The 18,984-nt window shown below is 30.1% G+C and overlaps 2 protein-coding genes and 1 pseudogene across 2 annotated transcripts; 1 reads left to right on the top strand and 2 right to left on the bottom strand.

Annotated features, from left to right (window-relative positions):
- The first annotated feature begins 251 nt into the window (after positions 1-251).
- Positions 252-2,173, top strand: LOC110628961. Its single transcript, XM_021775778.2, has one exon. The coding sequence runs from the start codon at positions 1,240-1,242 to the stop codon at positions 1,954-1,956; it is 717 nt and encodes a 238-aa protein (XP_021631470.1). The 5' UTR covers positions 252-1,239; the 3' UTR covers positions 1,957-2,173.
- A 6,282-nt stretch (positions 2,174-8,455) lies between these two features.
- LOC110629171 lies at positions 8,456-9,731 on the bottom strand (annotated as a pseudogene).
- Positions 9,732-13,338: 3,607 nt separating this feature from the next.
- On the bottom strand, positions 13,339-14,458 carry LOC110627444 (nuclear transcription factor Y subunit B-3). The gene has a single exon (XM_021773750.2). It carries the CDS (start codon positions 14,250-14,252, stop codon positions 13,653-13,655), a length of 600 nt encoding a protein of 199 aa, XP_021629442.2. The 5' UTR covers positions 14,253-14,458; the 3' UTR covers positions 13,339-13,652.
- Positions 14,459-18,984: the final 4,526 nt, after the last annotated feature.

Here is an 18,984-nt window from a genome sequence, read left to right as displayed (position 1 = left end):
GAATTTAAATGAATTTTTAAAATTATATAAGAATTCAATCTCTTTCAAAATTAAAAATTCTTAAATTAAAAAAGTTAAATTTGTTAATATTTCAGTGATATTATAATTAGTTTCTGTTGTTACTCAAACTCTAAATTATTCTGTTTCATAAGTAGAACTTCTTCAACTGTAATCAGAAACGCTAGAAAATGGGATCCAACGGTCCAAGTCAAGTCTGTCTCAGGTTTCCAAGCCATAGCTAGGTCTCTAGGGTTTTGTGTATGACAGCAGAATCTGACATAGGTTTGTTATAACAAATGGTATACAGTGGACATGTGAATACTAGCTTTAGTCTTTTTGTGATTGTACAGCCTTTGCATTGCCACTGAAAAAGGTGACGAGGGAAACACAAGAAAAGAGTTTCTGAGTTTTGACTAGCCATGGATGATCTTGATTTGAGTTTTATTTTATTAATCCACAAACAGAAATTTTGAGGCTTCCAGAGATGAAACTGGAGTCATCTTCTTAAACTCTTTCAAATATTTTCCTTTCAAAGCCAGTTTCTTTTGATAGAAATGAGAAGAATTCATGTAGAGGGAAGAAATGTTAATGGGTAATGCTTGTTTCCCATCTTCATTAAAGCTTTGATTTAGGGTTAGTGGAGTGAAGCATGGAAATGGCTGAAGGGGAACAATTAATATAATATTTATCTCGTGTTCTCTGATTCTTTTTTTTAAATGTTTTTCCTCGTCGAAGTTGGAGGCAAACTGCCATGTGGTGAGCTCAGATGTGAGCACATGGCTTCTCTAATATCCAGGCTCTGAGAGTGTAAATCAATTGGGGAACACCTGGGGTTTTGGGCGTTTCAAGAGAATCACTGCAGAGGAAGAAGACCATCTGATTGCTGTTATATGAGCAAAAAACTAAGTTTCTTTTCATGTTTTATAACAAATGCTTCTTCTTGTTCATTCTTTCTTTGGTTCCTATTTCTCTCCTCTGCAAATTCTCTTTCTTGTTTGATTGTTTCATGTCCAGAAAGAACAAACTCACCAGTAGATCTTCCAGTTTCTGCATTCTTTTTTTGAATCTTACTTAGTTCTATCTTTCATAGATCTAACATTTCAAAAAAAAAAAAAAAGTAGAAAATCACCTTCTTTATACATTTTCTTTTATTTTTTATTTTTAAAGAATTGATCAGAAAGGAGGTGTTAACTCGTAAGTACATAATTAAGAGGAGATACAAAAGCTGATCAGGATCAAATGCCTTCTCTTTTTTGTTTCTTCAAAAACCCTTTATCATGGATATCTGTTCTTGTTCTAGTTCTTGCTGCTTTTCTTGGATTTGGGTTCTCATCATCCGTCCTTCTCACATCAGTATTAACTTTATCTCCTCTTTTCTTCAAGTTCTTCAAGCAAAAACCAAAGTTGGTAGGTAAATCAGTCACCCCTGATCAGGAAACTACACCGGAATCACCTCGCATAGAAGAAAAAGAAGAAGAAGAAGAAGAAGATATTGTCTGTAAAGAACGAATGCCTGAAGATGAATCCATCAAAGAAGAGAAAGAAGATCAGGAAGATGCAGATATTGGCCAGATTGATGAGCACATAGCCAGATCAGAGAGTGACTGCTGCCTCTACCGTTCATCAACTAGTGATCAGGATTCTGAAGCCGACTGGCCATTCCAAGACAAGACATTTCAGATCCCGGATGTCTTGTCTGATGGATCTATTTCTGATGAGGAAAGTCTCATTGAGATTGCGCTTCCTGGCGGACACTACATTTGTAATAAAGAAGAACCCAAGTTTAATCTGCAGAAGAAATTGCCAGATTTCACAACAGCAGGTTCATTCTTTAAGCAACATACTCTAATGGAGCTTTTAGCAGAACTAAATGAGATGAACGAGGAAGAAAACTTGATTGAGATTGATATATCAATGGGCTCCATCAAGTGTCCAAGGTTTGAGATTGAAGCTTAATTAAGCATAATTAGTTAGCCACTTTATTACAGTAACTATATATAATCAAGTTTTTGATCCTACTGGGATTTGGAATCAACAATCAATTAAGGGTAAATTATAATTTCAATTACATATTATGCTTGTATTTATGTTCTTAAAATCTGTGAAGTTTCTGAGCTTATGTTTGGTCTTCGATCTTTTACAAGAAACTTTGGATTCCCATTAAAGCTCTTATGCTATGACCTTTATTTTCTCTCAATGCTCAATAAAGTAGCAAAATGTTTTAGGGCCTTATGGCTAATTGATGGAACTCCATCCTTCTCTTTGTTGCTAAGTAAAATTATAGAGATATAATAGTAATTATCTCTCATTTCATTATGGCCATGCCAAGTTGGGATCATTATATTGCGAAAAAATAAAGATTTTGATAAACTTTTGGCTTATCTATTACGAAGTGTCAAGCTTCAGCTAGCAGAAGCTTTTTCACAAATTGAGAGAAGAATCATGCATAAATGAGGCAGCCTGATTACATCCTCTTTTAGCAAAGGAAAAAAAAACCTGGTTGATCGTAGGATTTGGCGATTTCCCATATAAATATCAAGGATGACATCTTGAATCTTAAACCTTGAAGAGCCTGGATCACTGTTTCAGAATCTCTTTCTACAATTACAGACTTGAAGCCTAACAGCTAGCTAGGAGGATAGCCACACGGCAGGCTATACATTCCAGAATCAAGATATCAGAATCGTGGCTCTCAATTCTCCCTGTCCAACGAGGCAGCAAAATCCCAAACAATTTCTCCAGGTAAATTCATATCTGGGCTCATAGATTCAAGATACATATAAAATATTCATATTATAATAAATTAATTTAATTTACTGAGCTATAAAATAAAAATCAAAATATTGTATTACAGAACTAATGAAATATAATTTTAAAAATTTTGAATTATACTTATTAGAATTATTATATATTTATTTTTAGCAATGCATAAAGGAGTGCAACTATATATCTTAGCAAAATTTATTAGGTAGGAGAAAGTTATATGAGAGGTTTGAGAGTTGTAAACATTTAAGTGTAAATTTTAATAAAATTAAAAAATAATTTAATCTAACAAATAAGCAATAAAAACAAGAGTATCTACTCCATGTGTCTCTGAATCGAAGCAACTTCATCAATGTAGTTTGACTATATTTTTTGCAATAAATTAGGTTTTTGGTTTTCCCCGAATCCATGCTCTCATTTATTTATTTTTGCCAAGGTAATTGATAATGTGTAAAACATACAACCTACCAAAGATCATAATACGTGAATATGTGATTTGAAAGAAGCGTGTAAATTTCTCTATTTAATTTTTCTATTTAATTAGATTGGATTATATAAAACTCGATTTATAGAGCACAAATGTCGGACTTTTAACATAATTGACTTTCCAACGCCTAAAACGAGTATACCAATTAATCCAATGCTCGTACCACACATAAAAACTTAATGTGGAGACCACCGACTTTTATAAAGACTATACAAACTAGAGACGACCTGATAGAACCAGTATGAGATATCGACCTCTTATATTATAAACAATAACTTTAGTTTTCTCTGAAACATTAAATAAGTGTGCAGAAAATCGAATTAACGTGATACGATAAATAAGATATAGATTAAACTTGTCTTTTATTAATGTACGGCTGCCGAAATATTAAATAAGTGTACAAAAAATGTCATTAATGTGATACGACAAATAAGATATGAATTAAACTTGTATTTTATTAATGTGCGGCGCGCAAGCCACAAGGGCTCACGTTAAATCTTGTAGGACTGAAAGCCAAACTAACCAATTAGTATATATATCATTGATCTAATTCAAAAAGAAAATTTTCACTGTGTTAGAGAACTAAGAGATTAGTTCTCTAAAAGTTAATCTCTCTCCCTCATATATTAATTTTTTTATAATTTAAATCTAATAATAAAATATGATAAATTTATTAATTCTCATCTTTATAATTTATAAATTAGATTAATCCTATTTTTATATTATAATAATATGTGTTAATATCATATCAATTCTATTATTATCTTTGCATATATTAATTTTTATTTTTATATTTCTTGTATATAAATATTCATATAATAATTTTTTTATAATTTTAGCATTTTAAGCCGTAAATTACAACGAAAATTGTGTCAGAGTTATAAATCTCTACGATCAAAAAGAGAAATTCGTCACTTATGAATAATTATAAGAGGAAAAAGTTATATATCACTATAAAATGGAGAAAAAATCGTGTATTATTATAAAATTAATAAGAATGTTTTATTTTTAAATCATCTGAATAGGTAATATTATATTTATTTTTTTAATAAATTATTTTTTTATTTATATATTTTTAATTTTTATTATTATAAATTGATTTATTATGTATAAATAATAAATTAAAAATTGATTGAGTTAATTTTATATTAATTTTTTATAAATAATATTACAATATTAATATTTCATCATGAAATGAAATGATAAAATATACCTTACCTAAAATAGACCGTAAAGTAAAATTAGTATAAAATTAATTTTTCTTAATAGCATGTGTTTTTTTTTATATATAATATATATTATGTATTTTATTTTATTTATTTTATAAATTAATTAATTTTTTCTCGTAAAATTAATTTTAATAATAATATTATTTTAATTAATAATATATAATATATATAAAAATGAGAAATAATGAGAATTTTTGAACTGCTCTTACTTATTTAATAATTACTAATTGCACTCTAATTTTGATTCGTTAAGAAATAATATAAAACTTTTGTTATTTTAAAAATTAATCTTTATTTAAATTTAAATTATATTTTTATGCATAATTTAATTTTAATTAGTTATTTAATTTTAAAATTTATATAAATTTAAAGTCTTTGTATTACTTATATTTAAATTCAACTTTAAAAAATTTTATTATATAATTTAAAATAAATTTTATAAAAAAAGCTAAAATTATTAAATATTTTTCTAAAAAAATATTATTTCATACTTATAGTTTGAAAATTTATTAATTTAAAAAAATCCTCGTTTTTTAAAAAAAAAATTAATGTCCATTAAAAAACGTATATTTGCAATAAAGCAGTAAATTTAATTGTTATTAAATTATTTTAATTTTTATCCTTATTTAAATTATTTAGTGAGTTTGTATAAGTTTTAACTTCTTATCATATTTATAATTTTTTAATTAAGTTTTTATTATAATTTAAATTGTTTTAAAAAAGTTAATACTTTTTTTTAAAATTTTAAAAATAAAATATTGAATTTCTGTAACTTAATTCTGTTTTAAACAACAACTAAAAACTTAAATATATAATCTTTATTATTAAATTAAGTAATTTTATAATATTTTTAAAATTAAAAATTTAATTTAATAAATTTAAAATAAAATATAATTTTATAATCTATGATATAAAAAGAAAAAAAAAGGAATAGTATAATTGTCAAAAATATCATAATACTTTTTAATTATTTAGAATTTATAATTTTGTTTAAATCTTAAATTTATTCATATATTTTATTATTTAAATAAATTTTATAATTAGATTAAAAAATATCAAATTTGGAGATATATATAATTATAAAAATATTAAATTTTAAGATATGAACTATTAATTAGAATATTATATCCAAATATTAAATAAAATAAAAAAATACTATAAAAAAAATTTTCAATTTTATATTAAGATAATAATTTTAAATTTTATTAATTTATAAAAATTATTAAAATAAAATATTTCTTTTGAAATAAATAAAATCTTCACAATCTTATAAAAAAGAACTGATATAAATGCATTATTCTTAATTTTTTAATTTTTTATAATTATATTTAAAGTGAATTGTAGTTTTATCAAATAAACTAATTGTAAAATTATCTGAAAATTTTAAATTTTAAAATATATATTCTATATTACGCTATATACAAAAATGTTAAAGGATGTGATAGTAATGAAAATGCTAAAAATTATTCATTAAATTATTTAATAATTATAAAAGAATATTTTAATTTATTTAACTAAAAAATTAATACTTTATTATTATTTAAATTTCATAATCCAATTGATTAAATAAATTTTCTCATTAAATCTAAATTGATTACACATTACCTACTTAACTATGCTATGATTTTAAACAATTACAGAAAAATTAATACTTTATTATTATTTAAATTTTTTAAACTAATTAATTAAATAATTTCATATTAAATAACCTTTTAAAAAATTTAGTGGTAAACATTTTATGATGAATAATAATGAAAATTTATGTAAAATCTTATCTTTATAAATAAATTTAATTGTTAATATTATTATAATTAATATTAAATAAAAATTAAAATTATTTTAATAATAATTCTAATTATACCAAAAAGCTCTATTATAATTTATAATTTAAAATTTAAATAATCTTATCATTTATCGAGATACCAACGGCTATCATACCCTTACTACGTCCTTCAAGGCATATGAATCCAGCATTCCATAATCTGAAAAGTCCATGCAAGCAAAGTAACAGAGAAAAAACTAACTAAACAATAACCTAAAAAAAACACAGAGAGAAATCCATGGCAGTCAAGAAAACCCTTTCAAGAAGCCTCATTGCCAACAAAAGACCATCCAAAATCTTTTATACACCCCAATCAGTGGTGTGGAGGAACAGGGGCGGAGGGAAGGTACAGCAAGGGGCACGTGCCGTACCGGTGACTGGAAAATGCTTTGAAGGGAATGAAGGTGCCGCAGCGGCGCAATCGGTGCCCTACCAAAGGAAGCGCCTGACTCCGTCACTGAGGAGGAAGACCCATAACCGGGTCAGGAGTAAGGACGGCTTTTCTTTGTCTAAAAAGGCAAGAAAGGCCACACAAAGTGGCAGATGGCAGGCTAAACCTCAGAAACTCAAGGCAAAAACGCAGAGAGAAAATTTTCTTTAAACAAGAGAGAAGCCTTTTTCCTACTCTCATTCAGCAGCCTAGACACCCAGATGATGGCCAAATCATTATTGGCTTTGCTCCCGGATTGTTGGGTTGGGGGGAGGGTCGGAAAGGATTTGAAAAGCCAATTCTCTAACTTGCATAGCATTAATTCCTTAAACTTATAATTAAAATATGAAAAAATTGCTTTTTCTTTCTTAATTTATGTTTAAATTAATGAATATAATTACCTTACCGGCATTTTGAGTTTCCCACTCACTCTCCGCCATGGTATTTAATTTGCAGCTGTAAAATTTCATCTTCTCTCCTTATCCGCTGCTTGCCTTGTCCTTTCTATCATACAATCTCATCCCATCCCTAGAACTAAGCAGAAGTCATCTCAGATTCCCTGTTCTCATTCTCAGGTTGCTTCTCCGCCCATTGCCGTAACGGTAGTCGAGTCTCGACTGTCATAGCACTTAACACTAATATAAATTCTCAGGTTATCAAAGGAGGTTTAAATTAGTCACAAGTTATAAATCTAAGCAGACATAATCCTTAATTAGGCATAAGCCAATTGACATAGAAAGTGTGAAATTATGTCCCAAATACCTGAATTGGTGATTTATTTAAAAAAAAAAAGTGTCAAATCATCATTTCCATACTTATTAGTTGGTGGTTTAATACGAGAATTGCTATTCCAAAGAGAAAAGTTCCAATCAATGATTAGTATGGATTGCTGATGATAGACAGCTCTGGAATTCTTGTACTTCTTAGCGGGAACAAGAATGTTTTTTCGTTCATCAAAATCATCGAAAGCAGCTCAGACACACGTATATGACAATAGGTTACAATGGATTTTAGGGAACTAGTCTCAGGGTTTTGTTCGAAATATCTCAGAACTGTCAGAGTGGAGATGAATTTACCAATTTCAGCTTGTTATTGAAATTGCCACATACTTCTACTCATTCATGCGTAAATGCATTTTAGAAAATTATACAACATATTTTAATAATAAAATAATAAATATTTTAATTTCTGGTAAATTAATTAATTTTTTTATTTATAACTGCAAAATAATGCTTAATTATTTGAATTTTTAAATTAATTAAAACTTAGTTATCCTTAAAACTATCTCCAACGCTACACACTATTTTTTACACTATTTTAATGCAAAACATTAAAATAGCGGAATATCATTTTTAATTTTCTACACTGTTTTTTAAAAAAAAAATATTTTATTTACATTTTTCTCTTTCTTTAATATTATATTATTTATTTAATTTTAATTTTATTTATTTATTTCATTAAAACAATTCGTATAATTTTATAGATCCACCCAAATATTTATATATTTTGCATTTTCATTCAATATTCAAATATTCAATTATATTATAGATAAATAAAAATATATTAATTATAAAAATGCATTAATTAAATATTAATTAAACATTAATTATAAACATACATTAATTAAACATTAATTAACAAATTAAAAATAAAATAGACTCATACATATTAAATTATCAATAAAAAAATACAAGCTAATTTAGATAATCATTTGAATTCGTATATTACTCCCATAAATGTTCTATTGATGCATTACGAAGTGCAAAATGGATATCTTTATCCTTAATTTTTTTGTGTCGAGCTAAAAATTGTTCAAATCGAATAATTTCATCGACAACCATTTCAAAAGTTGGAGTTGAAAATTCTGTACCATCTTCAATAGGTGCACTAAGGTCACATTCATCCTTGATTATCATATTATGCATGATAATATATGTAGTTAATATTATCATGCAATACTTTTTTTTTCCAAAAACGTGATGGCTCTGCAACTATTGCAAAACGTGACTGTAACACTCCGAAAGCACGTTCAATATCTTTTCGACATGATTCTTGTTTAATTGCAAAATATCTCTTCTTCCTTGTTTGTGGTTCACGAATAGTTTGCACAATAGTTGACCATTTTGGATATATACCATCAGCTAAATAATAACCTGTATTATATACTTTTCCTTAAATAACATAACGAGCGGGAGGAGCAATACCTTTAGCAAGGTCGAAAAATAAATATAATGACTCCAAAACATTAATATCGTTATTGGAGTCAGACATTTCAAAATATACATGCCATATCTAAAGGTCATAATCAGCTACAGCTTCTAAAATGATTGTTTGCGATCCACTACGACTTATATATTGGCAAGCCCATGCAGTAGGATAATTTTTCCATTTCCAATGCATGCAATCGAGACTATGTAACATTCCAGGAAAGTCACGTTGCTCACTAATATAAAGAAGTCTTGTAACAATCTCGGCAGTGGGTGATCTCAGATACTGCTCACCAAATACCTCAACGGTAGCTCGACAAAATCTCTTTAGACTTTCAATTGCAGTGGACTATCCAATTTTCATATATTCGTCGGTAACATCCACCGATAAACCATACGCTAATATTTGAAACACAACTGTGATTTTTTGAAGAGTAGATAATCCAATTTTACCCATTGCATCTCTTTGTTTTTCGAAGTGCATATCATGCGCTTTTATTGCATCCACAATACGAAGAAAAAAATTTCGAGACATTCTATATCGTCGATGAAACATTACATCGTTGAATCGTGGATTATCTGAAAAATAATTCAGAAATAAATTACGATCAGCCGCTTCACGATCTCGATTGATTATTAGATGACTTGGAACATCGCCACCTCTAGAAACTCGGTGTTGATCTTGTATTTGCTGCAAAACTATCTTATTTCTAAGAAATTGTTGATTAACTGCTTGTGCTTCCACTGCAAACTTACATCCTAGTGGTGCTTCAGAGCTAGATCTGGTGAGCATTTTTTTGGTAATTACTTTGTACATAAATCTTAGAATTTTCCTTAACATTTCTCAAATTATGTAGCTCAATCAAACGAAAACTTTACTTATGCAAGATCCAAGCTACAAAAAGGGATTCAAATTTGATCATGTTTCAAGCATGATAAAAGATGTTGAGAAGTTCAAAGATAGTTGCTCTAAAAAAAATAGTTTAAAATCAAAGTTCCTCTTGTGTGTCCTCAGAGTTGGACAATCTTACTCCTGACTCACCTATGGTACCATATTCAAACTTATCATCATTTTCAATTCATTTAAATGAGGATATTGCAAGAGAGTATACATCATCGGATCGACCTCTTGGTGTTAAAAAAGTAAAATTGAAGAAAAAACTTAATAAATCTTTTTCATCCGCTCTGAAATGCTTACATACTAATAATGAAAAGTTTGTGAAATTATTGGCGAATGCAACTGCAAAAAGGAAGAAGGGAAGGCTAATGAGAAATAGAGCTTTGGACTTAAAGAAATTTAAAGAAGAAAATAAAATTTTACTTTTCAAATTAAATTCTATTTCTGACTCAATTGCTCGTGAAACATTTCGCCAAGAAAAAATTTGAATATCAAATAAAAGAGCCCAATATCAATAACCACTACCGTCATCTGCCTCTGATGTATATAGTCAATATTTCAATGATACCGAACTTCCGGAATATTAAATATTTAGTGTGCTATTGTTGATTATATTTTTAATTAATATATATTATTTAATTATAATATATGTGTCACTCCACTTATTCTATATAATATATTATAAATAAATTAATTTATTATAGATATTATTTATAATTGAGAATATATTAATTTAAATTAAATTTTTATAATTATAAAAATATAATAAATTATGAAAGTGAAAAAATTAAGAATCTAATTAAAAAATTTTAAATACTCAAATAGTAAAAATGACTTTTATGAAAAAAAAATTATAAATTAGCACAGTATTAAAATTCCATTAAATTTTGGACCAGCGTTGAAGATAGCGTAGTATTGAGATGAGCTAAATTAATTATGCATTCACTTCAAAAAAAAAAAACTGTAAAGTTTATAATAACTATTAGCTTATATTTTAAAAGTTAAAATAGATTCATTATCTATAATACTTTTATCATTGTAAATATAAATAAATTCATTAAAATGAAAGAAATTATTTTTTTAATTTAATTAAATTTCAATTTAATTATTTTTTTATAAATAAATTATGCCAAATAAAAGATAAGTGATTAATAATTTAAAGTTAAATGATTTTAGATCAGGTAATTTTAAGGTTAATCTTGTATGGAATTTTGAAAAACTCACTTAATTGATTATATTTTTGAAAACATTTTTTTATTTTTTCATGAACTTTTTTTCTTTTGGCTTTTATATGTCCAAAAGCATAAAGTCACACTTAAAAAAGATGGTATTAAATGCAATTTTACCATGAAGAAATAAACAACTCATATAACCAATTTGGAAAAATAAAATCTTATTCATTAAAGTGTTATAATTTGGGGCGGAGTATTCGGTTCAAACTGAAAAAATCGATCGCACTGAATTAATTTTAAAATTCAGTTCGGTTTTTTATTCAATTTAATTCGGTTCGATTTTTAATTTTAAAAATTTTAATTATTTCGGTTCGATTTGATTTTGATCAGAAAAAATAAAAAAACCCGAACTGAATCGATTAGTGATAATAATATGATATTTTCAATAATATAGAGAAATTAAATTATATTAAGATTAAAATATTTTAATTAAATTTTAAAATATTAAAATAAAGTGTAAAAAATAAAAAAATTTATTAAAAATCGAAACCGATTAAATCGAACCGAATCAGACCAGTTCGATTCGATTCGGTTTCTGATCAAAATCAATTCGATTTGATTTTTATAAATATTAAAATTTTGATTTTCAGTTTATTCAGTTTGATTTGATTTTAAATTAAATCGACTGAATGTTCACCCTAGTTATAATATAATGGCCAAATATCTATTTTGTATAGAAAAATGTTATAATTCAAACTTTTGACACAAAAGAAAAATTCTAATATTTGCAATTATTTAAGCTCTTAATTTGAGTTAATTTTTTTGATTAATAGTAAATTATCTTATTAATAAAATATTTAGTATTAAAGAATAGAAATTAAATTTTTATTAAATCTTAAAAATTATATTGTAAATTATTTTTTCCAAAATTTACTTCTGTGGTTTCAAATTATTATTTATTGAATTCATCTATTCGCAACTAATGTTGAAATTATTATTCACAATTAGACTAATTTCAAAACACAGCTATTTTAAAATAATAATTTTTTGATGCTCGCAATTCATAAAAATAATTAAATAGGTATAAATTTTTTAAAATATAAAACTAAATAATAATTAAAAGACATGAGGTCAGTTTTGCTTTCATGTACGACTCTAGTCAATAGTCAATATATTTTAAGCTGGAGAGAGAGAGAGAGAGAGAGAAGTATAGAAGTCTGTCGTGGTACAGTGCAGGTGTTATATATCAGTGAAAAAGAGGCAGCTTTTGCGGAAAGGTCATGTGCTTCCATTTTCTCCCTGATGATAGCCCACATCACAAAACGACATCTTCCACTAACAAAACTTTATTAAATAGCTCATTATCCACTCAAAACGACACACCACTCTTTTAATTACCCCCCTTTTTTTTGGAACATTTCTACTTTATCAATGGCCTTTGACAAGTCTTCCACCACCCACACCAAGTCAATCTGACTCGTCCTTTGCTTCTTCTCTGGTGCGTTAAGTAGGTCCCAATCTTTTTCTCATCACTACTTCCTTTCATCTAGACTCAAGAATTCCAAAATACTTATTTAAACTGAATTCAAAAGTATCTATAACGTAAAATTACCACCATCAGAAGAAACTCCAACTACGGACAGTAGTAACCACTGTCCAGGTCGAAGTGTCCTTTGGAATGATGCTCTAATCAGGCCTGTAATTAAGCAGCCATGAAGGCTCCAAAGATACTTCTTTTCAGGGTAAAAGATTCCTGATCTCCAACAAAAGGAAGGAAAACGCTTCAGGTGGACACACAATGGGAGACAAGAATGACGTCCAAGGACTCGAGTAAATTTTGATAATTGAACCTGCTGGTGGCGGACTTTAACGTTTCTGCTTCCAATTTGAGTTGCTGCATCTTATAATGACTCTTAAATAATACATCACGTACAGGCTCCAGAAAACAAGAAACATAAATAAAATTTACTACTCTGGGTCAGATTTAAACAGCAAGCCGAAATTGAAAATCGTTGATGCCCTAAAAATGGAGTTACCAATAAAGGAACGTTGGTGAAATCTATGAAAGATTTTTCTGGATTTAGAACTGAATGGAAACATCTCTTGTTATGAGTACTGGGTTTCAAAACATAGACAACTGACAAATGGCAAGCTTACGACATGAACTCGTAATCTTTCCTCAGAAAGAAACGTGTCCATTGTCAAAACAAACAAACTTGTTAAAATTTTCCGTTCCTTTTCTTTACCAAGTCAGAAACAGAGAACTCAAAGCCTTTCACTTCAAACTATTTCCCAAATTTGCCCATCTGCCGTTTCAGGAAACAAAGAACAGCGCAAGAAACAACCTTTTTATTTCTTTTTTCTCCAAAATGTGAAAATTAATGCTTATCATACAAATAGGTTTTTGAAGTTCTACCTCCTCCAGCTCCCTCCTCAAATTAGAACTCTCTCTATCATTAGATGTTACGTACATATAGCAACTATCCAATATTACAGTAATTATATGAACTCTGGACATTCTCCCACCAAGAAAATTAACAGAAGACCTAACTAAAAACAGAAAGACCTAAACTAGTTAATCAATCCTTTCACAACAAGGAATTTATAGTAAATACTAAAAACGATCGATCATCGTCGCCAACACCTACCTTGAGTTGCCAGAGCCACCTTTTCCAACACCCATCTGATGATGATACCCACCGGCGCCGTACACGTGCCCTTGATGATGACCCATCATCATCATCCCTCCATACATCCCTTGACCGCCACCATTAAACCCTCCTGCACCGCCTGAACTAACCCCTCCACCAGACCCACCACCGCCAGCAGCGGCACCACCTCCACCAGACCCACCAGCACCATCCTTCTCTCCTTGCCTACCCATGGAGCTCTTCTCCCCCTCCATCTCCCTATATTTCTGCAAATAAATCTTCAAAGGCTCAACGTACTCCTCGAACCCTAGCGTGGTCATGGCCCAAAGTAGATCATCGCCGTTAATTGTCTTCCGCTTTTCGCGCTGGCACTTGTCCGAAGCCTCTCCGGTAATAAAGCTGATGAATTCAGAAACGCACTCCTGTACCGTCTCTTTGGCATCTTTGGAGATCTTAGCGTTGGCCGGGAGAGCTTTCTTCATTATTCTGCTAACGTTGGCGATGGGTAGGAACCTGTCTTGTTCGCGGGCCGACAGCTCACTGATTGCGTTGCTATTGTTGTGCCCTCCTGATTCATTGTCTGAATCCGCCATTAAAATCAAAATTCAAGCAAAAAAAGCCTAATTAGATCTCACTTTTACCAGGGTTTTACAGGATACAAGAGGTATAACTTAGCAGGAAAGGGGTAAATTGGGAAACGAAGAAAATCGCCGGCAAATTGGAGAAGACGACTGCAGGAGAGAAGAGAGAGAGAGAGATGCGCGTATCGGGAGAGAGAGAGACAGAGAAGGAGGAGGTGATGAGATCCGTTGGATTAGATAACTAATGAGATATTGTGTATGACACGTGGGTCATTATAGACCGTTTATTTGTCGATAAGAGTGGACGGACGTGGAGGTTGCGGGAGGGTTGGATGAGAAGTAGGCCCATGGAATTTGGACGGTGAAAGATACGACACGTGGTGAGAGGAGAATGTTGTTGTTGTGCTTATTAGAGATTCTTTAGGCGGGTTGGCGCGAGCCGAGTTTTGCTCGAGTTGCGTTGTCCTGTTGGATAATTGTCGGCATATTTAAACCGTTGATCCAGTAGAACTTTATTCAGATATTCAATTTTTTCAAAAAACAAATGTTTGATTTTGAGATTCTTTTTTAATCTAAAATATAAAATTATATTACATGATTGGCAAAGTTATTAATTAACTCATTATAGCTGATAAAACGATGTAGTTTTACTTGTATGGTGTTAATAATATATTAATATTCAGAGAACATGTGTACGCTATATAAAGCAAGATTATCCTGCTTCATCAATATACGAGATTTTTCTTCTTTTATTCACTCACATGGCATTAAAGCAGGAAAAGAATTAAAATAAATTATTATAAAATTATATAAGATTTATATTTTGTAAAATGAAAAGGAATTAAATTTTTTTATTTTAAGTTAAAAAAACAATTAAATTGAATTTTTTGTGTAATTAGATAATAATATTGTAATATAGATTTATTTGACAACCTTTTTATCATATTTTTTGGTAAAAGATTTCCATTGATGGTAAAGGCTTCAAGCCTAATACAGAGAGGCGCAAGACCCAAGCAGCTCAACCAGAAAAGAAATACATTCAACCTATCAAGGAAACCCAGCCCACCAAACTAAAGCCTAATTATCCGAAAGATGCAATCTGGATGAGAGAACACAACGGGAGCCTCCACTGTCCAAGTGTACAACGAAGCTCAAGAATGTTGTTGTATGGAGCCATTGAGACACTGGGGAAGCTCATCCAACAAGGGCACAGGTGGTGAAGGAGAATCAAAGAATAAAGCACAACAACGAAACAAGAGCCTAAGAAGCATCTACAATATCGACAAGAGGTTGGGCTAGCTTTCTCTAGTGAACCTTCGAACAAAAGTTATAGATTCCATAAACAGCATAAAAGATCACCAGATTTGATATGAAGCTGCCATGCAGGAGAGCCAAGGACACCATAAAAGAGCAGAGACAAATTATTTCATTACTAAAAAAGAAATAAAATAACATATACAAATTATTTATAATTTCTGCAAAATTAAGATTTCTCACATCCCTAAAAAAATAATATCAGAAATTAAATTAATTTAATTTTATAATTTGATAAATTATCCAACTCATTTTATTACTAACCGGTTACACATTTAAATTGGAAAATCTTTTAATATCTCTACATAAATTATTTGATTCTTTTTTCTAAATATATAAAATATAATTAAAGGTGAAAAGTAGAAATTAAGGTAAAAAAATAAGACGAACAGAGATGAATCATAAGCTTAGCAAGAGTGAGATAGAGTTTCTAGCCATCTCAAAAACTCTTAAGCTTTAAGGAACCAAATACCAATACTTGCGGCACCGCGAGCAACCCATAAATCAAAATCTCAACCCTTGGAAGACCCAGTAGCTTAAATCTGAACCACAGCTAAAGAAAGCAACTATCTTCAATCGCATGCAAATTTTGATTCAAATTTATATTGAATTACTCAAACCTGTCATAAATCCTGTTGTGGCCAACTGCTTTTATTTCCCACGTCGACAGATTAAGAAGGATATATAATTAGCTAATAAAAACTGTGTGCCACTCAATAAGAATAACAGTCTAAATTAAGATGTGTATAAAAATATAAAAATAAATATTAGAAAATAAAAATCAAACACAAATAGAGAACATTTATATATATATGGTCTAGCAACACAAGATTTATATAGAAAAATATTCAGTGTAGAAAAATAAATCACGGGCTAAACTCTAAATCAAAATTTACTATTAAAAAAGTCAATCTCTAAACAAGAAATACCCAAACTACTTTCCGCTCACAAAAAAAGATTGCACTTTCAATTTCCTTATAACCTTTACCTACCCTTTTACAAGTTCCAACGACACACTTTTCTATTTTTACTAGTTTCAATGGCACACTTGCACATGCACCTATTCACATTATTTTCTTTTTTTATTAATGAGCTGCACTCCACTTTATAATTAACAATCTCCCCTTTTAACTCATGGAAAAAATATTATGTATTTTAACAAGTGGAGGCAAGTTCTACTGCCTTGGAACAGAGCAGATGTTTGTCTCAAGTCACTACCTTAGTTAATATGTCAGCAACATTATTATCAGTGTGAATCTTCTTCAATTCATCACGAAGCCAGTGATATCTTATATCAATATGTTTGGTGCGACAATAATATGTGGCATTCTTGCTTAAATCCAAAGCACTTTGATTGTCACAATTAATCACATACTCATCTTATTTCAAACCCAACTCCTAGAGAAATCTTTTTTAACCATAATAACTCTTTTGTAGTTTTAGTAGTTGCAGTGTATTCTGCTTCAGTTGTAGACAAGGCAACACACTTCTACAATTTAGATTGCCACGATACAGCTCTTCCTACAAAAGTAAACACATATCTAGAAGTAGACTTTCTATCATCAAAATCACCTGCTATGTCTGCATCTGTAAATCCTTCCAAAACCGGTTTTGAACTGCCAAAACATAAATACATTTTTAAGCTGTCTCTCAAATATATGAAGATTCACGTTACAGCTTTCCAATGCTTTTTTCCTGAATTAGAAAGAAATCTACTGACTAAATCAACTGCGTATACAATATCTGGTCGAGCATAAACCATGGCATACATTAAACTCTCAACTGCAGAGGAGTAAGGAATAGTTGTCATCTTCTTCTTCTCTTCTTGAGTAGAAGGGCAACTCTTTCTATTAAGTTTGAAGTGATTAGCTAGAGGAGTGTTAACTGGCCTAGCATTCTTCATATTAAATCTGTTTAGGATCCTCTCAACATGTTTTTCCTGTGACAACCACAACTTCTTTATTTTTCTATCATGGACAATTTTTATACCCAAAATTTGTCGAGATTGGCTTAGATTTTTCATGTCAAGAGAACTAAATAATTCTTTTTTCAATCCACTAATCACTTTAGCATTTTGCTCTACTATCAACATATCATCCACATAGAGTAAAAGGATAATGAAGTTACCAGCAGGAAATAATTTAAAATATACACAGTGGTTTGTATCTGTCCTGGTGTATCCATGACTTACCATGAAAGAATCAAATTTCTTATACCATTACCTAGAAGTTTGTTTCAATCCATACAAACTCTTATTCAATATGCAAACCATGTGCTCCTTTCCTTTCACTTCAAATCCTTCTAGCTAAACCATGTAAATTTTCTCCTCTAAATCACCATGAAGAAAAGCAATTTTCACATCTAACTATTCAAGTTCAGGATTCAAACTTGCAATTAATCTAAGAATCATTCTAATAGAGTTCATCTTTACAACAGGAGAGAAAATTTCATTAAAATCAACTCCCTTCTTCTGATTAAAACCCTTCACAACTAGACGAGTTTTTATGCATAACAAGATTATCACCATCTTTTTTCAATTTAAACACCCATTTGTTTTTCAGTGGCTTATTGCCTTTTGGAAGTTCAACCAACTCATATGTATTATTCTTCTTCAAGGAATTCATCTCCTCTTATCTTGATTTCATCCAATGAACATTTTCCTTATGAGTTTGAACTTCTTAAAAGCTTTCTAGCTCTCCTTTTTTAGCACAAGTAATATACTCAGAATTGGGATATCTAATAGATGGATGATGCCCTCTAGAAGATCTTCTAAGTTGAGACCCTTCAACTTGTGGTGAATGTGGCTGCTCCCCCCTGCTCAACATTCTCTACATGTTCACCATCTACATTAATTTGTAATACCCAGCTAGACTCCGGTATCGAAATTCCTACCGTCCGATGGAATCTCGGATGTCGGAAACCTCTAGTAGGGTAAAAATCATGTTTTCATGAAATGTTTTAATGTATTTTATGGTTTTAAGCAAGAAAGAAAATGAGTTTTGTATGAAAATAGCCTTGGAGGAAGACCCAGGTTCGGCCGCCGAACATGCATGCATTTCGGGAGTGCTTTAGGCCCCCGAAGGCATTAGAGAGGGAAGTCCAGGTTCGGCCGCCGAACCTTATGTTCGACCGCCGAACATGGCATGCATGCGGAGGCACGTTAGACCCCCGAAAGTGGCCTGGCCAGCCACCTATAAAAGGGTCCCCATGTCCGAACGGGTGAGCTTTTTTCCCCGTTTTCGGCCAAGGTGAGTCCTCCGCCGTCCCTCATTGATTGTGAGCTTCTTCCTTCGAATCTTCATGATTTTCTTATGAGTTTTCACTTGGTTTGAAGATATTTGAGCAAAAGAGCAAGTTTTGAAGCTTGGAGACTAAAGAGTTAATTTCTCCCCATCTCCAAGCTAGGATCGTCTTTCCTCTCGATCTTCAA

Source organism: Manihot esculenta, chromosome 13, assembly GCF_001659605.2.
Source record: "Manihot esculenta cultivar AM560-2 chromosome 13, M.esculenta_v8, whole genome shotgun sequence".
In the NCBI taxonomy this organism is placed as follows: Eukaryota; Viridiplantae; Streptophyta; class Magnoliopsida; order Malpighiales; family Euphorbiaceae; genus Manihot; species Manihot esculenta.
The sequence above is the reverse complement of the archived record's forward strand: the minus strand, read 5'-3'. Positions and strand labels throughout refer to the sequence as shown.

What these genes read in the sequence shown, in the direction of transcription:
- LOC110627444 (XM_021773750.2), bottom strand. Translation starts at nt 14,252, where the DNA reads ATGGCGGATTCAGACAATGAATCAGGAGGGCACAACAATAGCAACGCA.
- LOC110628961 (XM_021775778.2), top strand. Translation starts at nt 1,240, where the DNA reads ATGCCTTCTCTTTTTTGTTTCTTCAAAAACCCTTTATCATGGATATCT.